General features: G+C 51.1%; 1 protein-coding gene across 1 annotated transcript in view; it reads left to right on the top strand.

The window, feature by feature from the left end:
• MRM1 (mitochondrial rRNA methyltransferase 1) overlaps positions 1-8,090 on the top strand; it is a 9,041-nt gene extending 951 nt beyond the window's left edge. The window contains exons 3-7 of the mRNA XM_026861806.1: positions 7-707; positions 1,172-1,265; positions 3,101-3,221; positions 7,084-7,203; positions 7,342-8,090. Of these exons, the coding sequence (XP_026717607.1) occupies positions 7-707; positions 1,172-1,265; positions 3,101-3,221; positions 7,084-7,203; positions 7,342-7,391 (1,086 nt within the window). The 3' untranslated portion in view covers positions 7,392-8,090. The remainder of the gene's footprint in view (positions 1-6; positions 708-1,171; positions 1,266-3,100; positions 3,222-7,083; positions 7,204-7,341) is intronic.
• Positions 8,091-8,521: the final 431 nt, after the last annotated feature.

Below are 8,521 nucleotides of genomic sequence, written 5' to 3'. Positions count from 1 at the left end.
CACCAGCCCCCGCCAGCCGCGGGTGGGGATGAGCAAGGGCCACCCCGAGGCGGGGATGGCGGCAGTCGGCTTCCCCCACCAGCCCTCCCGGCGGTTTCTCGAGTGGGGGGTGACTGCCGTACCCGCCGGGAGGGCCTGGCCGCGCGGGGCCTGCCACGACCGTGGCACAAGTCCTGCGAGAGAGGGGCCGGGCAGGGTCCGCCGGCCCGAAGGGAGTCGCGGAGCTCCTGGGAGGGCGACTTCTCCAAGGCGAGGAAGAGGCCGGACGGAAAGCCGCCGTCCATCGAGAGGACCAAAGGCTCGGAGATCTTATTTGGGATCGCACCGTGTTCCCTGGCCCTCTCTCAGTATCGAAGGGACCTGTTCAGGTTGTTCCTCAAGCAGAGCAGCGGCTCCCGGCTTGTTATGAGTGAGCTTGTCCTTCAGGCCACAGCCCGGGGCGTGCCTGTGCACCACGTCAACAGGAGAGAGCTGGATGCGCTTTGCAGAGGTCAGGTCCATCAGGGAGTTTGTTTGGAGGCCACCCCTCTCCGTTTCAAGAGTCTGGAGGAAGCTGAAAAGCCTGATGTGGGGCATGAAGAGAGGCCGAGCCGACAGCTGGTTTGGCTGGCGTTGGAGCAGATCCAGGATCCCATGAACCTGGGGGCACTGCTGCGCTCTGCGTACTTCTTGGGGGTGGACAGAGTGGTGACAAGCCAGAGGAACAGGTATGGGGTTGGGTAGCTGCTCCTTCTGCTTTCCTTTTTCTTCTTCTCCTGGCTCCCAGAGAGCTTTCCAGCCTGCGTTGCTCGACAGTTTCCTTAGAGGGCTTTCTAGGACTGAGCTTGAGAGCTGGAGTCGCCTAGCTCCTGCTTCATGTTGCGCTCTGCGGGGAGGCTGTGGGACATGGTATTCCAGGCTGGTAAGGAGCTTCCCTGGCTACTGTTTGTTTTAACCTGTTTTGTGTTTCAGTTGTCCATCCGTGCACAAAATGCTGTAACTTCTTTCCTGGGTTAATATCTGAGCCCTTCTGTTCTCCATAGGAAAACATGTCCGTATAGTGAGCGAGATCTTTAGTGGACTAGTTGGAATTGCATTACAGAGGCAAGACAAGGAAATGCAGAAACAAAAACTCTCCCGGATTTTCTTTTTTGCTCTCATATGACACTTTTCCTTTCCTTTTTCCCTGCAGCTGCCCCTTGACTCCAACAGTGAGCAAAGCTAGCTCTGGAGCTATGGAAGTCTTCGACGTCTACAGCACAGATGATCTCCGGAGCTTTTTGAAGGTAGAGTGATCCACTTTTTTCTTTCCTTTCAAGAAACCTCAAATATTGCATTTGCTGAACACAGAGGAAGTACAGAAAAAAGGACTCAAGTTAGTTGTGGTGTCCTGTGCTCCCGCTCTGCATTCCTGTTTGCCGCCGGTGGTCTGTGCTGTCGGACCACCTCTGACAGGCACACACCCCCGGTCCCCTTCCATCGCGTGGGGTAACAGGTCTGAGTTGTGGGTCTTTTTCTGGAAGATGGTGGTAGGAAAACGCCGCGTCTGCCTCCCATGCTCAGGCTGTCAGCTCGGTAAGATGGGCTGCGTCTCCCTTTCTCTCCGTGGGTTCCGGAGCTGGCGCTGCTGCCTGCATGCAGCAGGTCTTGCCCGGTGTGTGGCGGAGGCAGCATCCCGGGGCCCAGGCACATGATGGCAGCATTGGGCAGCCTTTGGAGCAGGGAAGAGAGGAGCAACCAGGGCCGGGGCGAGCTGCTGGGAATGGCTTTTTACGATGTACCTATGCGGTGAGGCGAGATGGGGCCCTTTGCAGAACGTGTTGCCAAAGGAAAGAGAATGCACAGGGAAAAACGTGTTTTAAACTGACACGAACCCAAGGATGTTGCTTGGAATTGGCAGAGTGTGTCCATCCCCTGTGATAGCACTGCCCTGACTCCCTGTGGAGATCCCCTCTGCCTTGGCCGGGCTGGGGATTGTCTGAATATTGTGTTCACACAGAGCAGGGGGCTGCAGGGCCCCCCCTGTTCGTGTGGGATCCCCCAGACGGCTTGTGGAGCAGTGGGGTTGGAGGGTTCAGCACGGGGTGGGAGGGCAGAGGCTGCAGACCCTCAGGGGAACAGAGGCACCCGGCCTGGGCTCCGGGGTTGCTGCGTGCCTCAGTCCCTTTGAGGGGTGACTGCGAGCAGGCTGAGCAGAGGCAAGCCTGGACTCTTCCCACTTGGTGCTAAAAAATCCTTGTCCAGCTGTACAGTAGGTCGGTGGCAGCTGGAGCTCTGGATGATGGTGAAATGAAAGATACATAAAATACATTGATATTAATTGAAACAGCTGGAAGAATGACTTTGTTACTGTAAAGCTTGAATTATTAACATTTTGAGCCATTGCAGCAGTTCATTTAATTGGACCCGGATTCACTGGCCTAACCCTTGGTGTTGCCTGGCTGGTGTAAATTTGATATAACGTAATGGAAAAAGTGCCAGTTTTGCAGGAAATGAAGCTGGCAAGAAGCAGAAGCTCTTTTATTGTTAAAATGGATTTCCAAGACAAATAATTAAGGGTCTTTTTTACCAGGGTGCAGGAGGGACAGCTGGTTCACTGGGTCTGGGAGACACTGAGTGTTGAGTGCCCTGCCCTTGGTACGAGCTGATTTTGGGCATCTGAGTTTAAAAATGTGCGCTTGTGTTTGAAAATGTTACTGTGGGCTTCTGATGCCTGAGCCTGCACTTGGGAACTTCCACTGTATTGCTCTATGGATTAGCCGTATGCTAATTTGTTTAACACTACTCTTTTTGTAAGCTTTCCTGGCAAAAACCTTTCCAGAGCTGTTGTATGGGAAAAAAAAAAAAAAGCTTTTCAGTTGCTGTTTGTTTGCTTGATGAACTGGAATAAACACCGAAAGGAAAATTACTTTTTTTTTTTTTTTTCTCCTTAAATCAAGGTTTGTGTGCTGGTACTGGGAGTACTTTGCTGGTAAAAATTCAAGGGATGCCAAAAAAATGAGAAAAGCCAGTCAGTTAACTGAAAACTTAAAAAAAAGCGTGTTTGCGTACTTGATGTATTTTTCTTTTTAGGCTTGAAAAGTAGGCAATTTTAAAATATTTGTTTACTTTCCCTTTCTAGGCTAAAACTGCAGAAGGCTGGGAAGTTGTGGGAACAGTCAGCAATCCTGAGGATGCAGAAAATATTCCTGTCATCAGTTGCTTGGAATTTCGGTGGAATAAACCCATTATTATAGTAATAGGTATTTCAGTTTACAGAGCCTTGGGCTTGGTGGAAGGGCCGGTGTGAGGGAGCGATCAGGCTGATGTTTCACTCCCGAGCTTGTTGCAGGTCTGGTACATTACATCACACTTTGGTCTGGCAAAGAAAAGCTGAGCAAGGAGTCCTAGAATGATCTTGAAGCAAATAAAATAGGGACCCAGAAGAAGAGGGGGAGCTGAGAAGCCTCCCAGGAGGAACTGCAAGAACAGTTTGTGTAGATAACAAGGAGTTTAGTACCTGCAGAGGGTCTAGATGGCAGTTTTCGGTGGCAGGGCAGGTGTGGGTCAGTGCAGCCACAGTGTGTTGGTTTGCACTGTGTTCTGCAGCGCGTTTGATCCTGTCCTAGAGCCCCGAGCCTGGATTTTCTGTGCTGGTGAACCACAAACCTGAGAGAGAGTGCCAGGAGGTACGTGTTTGCTCTTGCTGCGCTGAGGCTGTAAGGGTGAGCTGTGTCGTGTCTTTGCTCTGTCGTGTTTCCTTTTAAAAAAAAAAAAAACAAAATCAGGAATACATCTCTGTGCCCAGGTGTGGAAAGAAGCATGAGGAGCTGTCACTGGGGATGGTCTGAACGCAAAGCTGTTCCCTGCCAGACCTGTGCGCTGTTTGAGCAACGGGTGACGCCTTCCCGAGCCCCTAGACGGGGTGATTCCTCCAGGGCCCTCCGCTTCTCCCCTCTCCCTGTGTAAGGGAGACTTGCAGAGGACACTGTCTTCTGTAGGCAGAGTTTGGGCTGGTGCAGCCTCCCAGAGGGTGAAGAGGAGTAACTCTTGTGGTGAACAGAGAAAGCAATTCACCCAGGAGTGCTGCTCGAGGCACCTTTGTGCGGCTGTGCCGTAGCCCCCTGCTTTATGTCACCTGTCACAAGAGCTGGTTTGAGCTTTTACACTTGGAAGTAGTGTCATGCTGGCGATGAGCCGTCAAGGGGCTGTAATCCTGCCCTGTGCTGCGGTTTTCTTGGCTCAGAAGACATTCCTTTAATTAAAATGTTTATTGAACTCCCAGAAATACTGACAAGACAACGCCGCAAATCTGGCATCTCTACAAGATGTGTGGAGCTTTATTATAAAGGGAGTAGGGAGGCTGGCAGCACTGCTGATGGACCACAAAGAAATGCATCCCAGAAACGACGACAACACCGGGAGAAAGGAAGGGGGTGAAAGTGGCAGTGGTGTCGTTACCTTGAATTATGAGAGATTTCTCCAGGAAAAAGTCCAAATATCCTTTTGTCAAGGGAGATTGGAGGCTGATTGGTAGATGCATGAGGAGAGCTCCCGGACCTTGCAGCAGTAATGATTTCAACTCTCTGCTGAGCACTAACTCTTTGCTGAAAAGAAAATTGAACATTACAGTCGTCTGATGCTGGGGTTGTTTGAAGAAACGTCCTAGATCTGAATATGTAGCGTACCTGCAGCTGCAGAGAGCGGCAGAGATAATTTAGCATGGTGGTGAGCTTCCTCGCATTGCACAGATTGTCTTGTAAGTTAAGCATTTGCAGACTAGGATTCACGCTCCTGGCAGCCTCGCTGGCTTGGCAGAGAGTGATTTGGACAGTCCAGCTTAATGTCTGCACTGGAGTCGTTGCTGAAGGTGACGGGCAGGCTGGCTGCCGTCAGACGGGGAGCCGTGTGCGAACAGGAGCAGATTGGGAGCAGTTAGGTGTCTGAGCAAGAAGAGTTTCTGGGTAATTTGTTCTTATGCATTCAGTCTTTAGCTGGGGGTTGAGGTTTTCGTGGAATTGGTGGTTTTACCAAGATGCTCGTTTTGCATATTTCTCTGAGCTGCCAGCGCAGCCGCTTCTGCCTGGATTTGAACTTCCTGCGCTGGAAACTGGGCAGGAAGCCTGTTTTATCATTTCAGCCAAGCTCTTCCTCTGGTCTTTGAGGCCTGTCAGTGAGGACTGAAGCTAAGAGATGGAAGTCAAAGATCAAAGTCAAAGTGGGAAGTGTTTTGTTCACCAGTTTAAACTAGGATTTAATCTGAGTCAGTCAATACTCCCTCCCTCGTGTCACACTCTGCAAGTCTTTTTGCCCTGAATTTATGGTTCCTAATTATTTTAAGCAGCCAGAGCCATAAAAAGCTTTGTAAAAGCTGGAAGCAAAATTGCTGCCTTTATTAGGAATCGTAAGACCCTTATCAGGGAGAGAAGAGGATTGTTCCAGGAGCCATTGCACCTCTGGCAATAGCTGCTGTCCCAGTTGGAGAGTCCCACGAGAGTGTGGTTTGAGAGGCTCAGGAGGGAAATGTGACTTTTAAGTTGCAAAACTTTTCTGTGTTGAATCAGGAAAAAGTAGGATAATTTTTTTTTTTTTTGGTTGTGAAGCATCCCTAGAGAGCCCCAGTCTAGCGATGAAGAGGCAGGCTGGGCTGTGGCAGGCCTGGCTTTGATTCCTTGTGTTGTCCAGGCTTCCCTGTGACCTTGGATAATTCACCCTGTTGGCTTACAGCAGGAGGGAAGCAATGGTTAGGGTGGGATTTTAGTTTTCTGAAAGTTCATTTACCCCAGCCAAAGGATGCTTTTACCTATATGGCTTATTTCACGTGGGAAGGTGAGGCAAGATGCATTACCCAAAGCGTTCTTTTCCTTACACAAAATGCATCTTGCCAGTTAGATCAGGCCAGCAAAACTTTAGACTGGGCCTCAGCTTCCCATCTGCAAAATGGGAATAATAACACCTTCCTACCCTGTGTAGTCAGAGGAATATTGTGACACGTAGGGACCTGTGTCAGGAGACACCAGGGGCAGAATTTTGTGGCAGCTCAGCCCAGCAAGGAGCTCGTTTGGAGTGAGTCTTCAGAAAGTGCCTAAAGCATCCACGTGTGCTGTTAAAACTTCAGATAAACGTCTACATTTAGGTGAGCTGAGCGAGGCCTTGGCGACCGCCCTGGTCACGCAGGCAGAGGTGCAGAAGCCCCTGGTTAGGCAGCGTGTGAGGTCCCAGGACGAGTCTGGGGTTCAGCCGGGGTTGGGGTACGGCTGTCGAAGGGGAACATTTGGCTTCCAGCATGCTGAGCCTGTTTAATCAGAGGGTGAGCCCGTCTTTGAAATGAGCTGGGTATTTTTGCAGCCGTGTAGCTGTCTGTGTAACTCCAAATAATGAATGTGGAAGAATTCTTTGGGGAGCCGGGCGGGCTGGGAGGTCTGTGGTCTTCTGCATTTTCACTTGTCTGCGCGCAGGATTGTTTAAAGCCTCTCCCTTTCCATTTCCCTTTGTGACAGAGTGAGTCAAACAACTACTAATGACCTGGGATAGATTTCAACTCTGTTTCACCAGTGTATCAGCCCAAACATATCAGGGCTGTTGGATGGTTTAACAACTAATCAATTGAAGCCTCTGGTTAAACTGTCTGCATTCACAAGTTGCACCCAGCTGGTGGTACTGTCTGCTGAAAAGGCTGAGCCCGTCACTATCAATAGGGATGTGGGATTTGCTGGACCAGATTGGGCCTGTGGCCTCTTGTCTGCCTTGTCCCTCTGGCAGCAGCCTGCAGACGTGGGCAACCGTCTGCTGGCCCGGTGGCCGCTTGCGCGGGGGATCTTCGTGCTCACGCCACAAGGCTTTACGCCGTGCACGCAGGCGTGTTGCACAGGTAGTCCCTCAAAACCACTTCAGATACTGGAGAACAGATCCAGGGAGGCTGGAGTGGGCCAGGAAGGGGAGGCAGGTAAGGTGCCCGTCTCGCCTCCGGCAGTCCTTGGCTGTCGCTCCGTGGGAGCTGCTGAGGTGAGCTTAGGGGCAAGGGTGTAGCTGTGGCAGAGCATTAGCAAGAACTGTACTTGGGAGAGGGGAATAGGGGCGTGGGAGCGGCTGCGAGCTGGCCTGAGCAGTGTCTTTGTTCTGCAGGTAGTGAAGGCGACGGGCTGTCCTTAGAGACGCAGCTCTTGTGCCATCGGATGCTGGCCATCCCCCCTGGCAGAGCGCTGCACCCCGGCATCGAGTCGCTGAACGTCTCTGTTGCTACAGGTAAAACCAGTTCTGAGCACAAAGGCGTCATAGTCCAGATTTCTGTATTTAAAAATCAAACAAACATCCACGTTCACAGAATGATTTTATTGTGGTTTAAAGTATGGTATTTATTTATTTCTTTCTGCCTTCCTACAGGTATTCTCCTCCACTCCATCTGCAGCCAAAAGCTGAGGCATGGCGACTGAAATTTTTTTTTAATTGGTGGGGGAAACTGCTCGGCATTTCGTGGCTGTGCTCTGTCGGTGTGGAGATGGAAGTGCTCCTTCCAGAGTCTTCACCGTTGCTGCAACTTATGGGGAGAATCTCCCACTGACCTGAGCTGCTTCGTGGCTGACGCACGGGCTGACGCACGATACCACCAGCACCCTGCCTTAACGCCAGGACACCTGCCCAGGTAACAGCTCCCACGGCACCTCGGGGGAGCGGCTGTACGGGAGACAAAGCTCGGTTTTAAAAGCAGACAGCCAAATCCTTCAGTTCTTGGCAGTAAAATACCTGGTGATGGCCGCAAGCTTTGTGCTTGTTGCTCAAGGGGACTTTATACATCGCTCGGGACTTTGTCCATCACTTGTGGAGAGAATTGGGGCTGTAGGCGAGAGCCAGTACTGCTGAGAGCAGCTGTGCCCCCCCGTGGCCCAGCCCACCACCCCCGTAGCAGCCGAGAGGGTGCTGGTGAGAGCCAGGTGTGACTGGGGACTACTCGGTAGCAGTTTCTTCACGACGAGGCGGTTTCTCTGTTCAGTATTGCTGCTTGAACGTCTAAAAACCCACCGTGTTGTATCTAGTTGCAAACCAGGTCCGCAGCCCTGCCCAACGAGCTGTTAGAAAATGGCTGTTAGTGGGGAAAAACGCGGTCCGTTGAAATAAAGCCTCTGTAAAGATTGGTTGTAGGCTCGAATCAATCCCTTTTGTGACATATATAAATCCAGAGCGTGATTAGTGGAACAGAGCACTTCCTTCAGGTGGGAAGGGGAATTGGGAGCTTTTTCTCTTCTTCCGGGGCAGTTTCCTTTCCGTGGTGGGCTGGATGCTGAGCTGCCCCAGCACGGCGCATGGCGGGTGGGGTGAGGGCAGTTTCATTTGCAGATATCCTGGTTGAAAACCAGACTGGCTAAATTATTGAGAACCAAATGAATGTTATCACTTAGCACCTTAATTATTTTATTTAGCTACTGTGGCCCTTTGCATAGGATTCCTCATTAACACTTAATTTACAGTGCCCTTTAGGGATAATTTCAAACAATTCAGCTCAGTCTCCCCCCCTTCCCCCCTTCCAAATGAACAAGTAAATCACTCAGAGTGACTAATTAGGACT

The sequence above is a fragment of the Athene cunicularia genome, assembly GCF_003259725.1.
Source record: "Athene cunicularia isolate RWA chromosome 19 unlocalized genomic scaffold, athCun1 chr19_part1, whole genome shotgun sequence".
Taxonomy (NCBI): Eukaryota; Metazoa; Chordata; class Aves; order Strigiformes; family Strigidae; genus Athene; species Athene cunicularia.
This window is presented reverse-complemented; position numbering and strand designations above follow the sequence as displayed.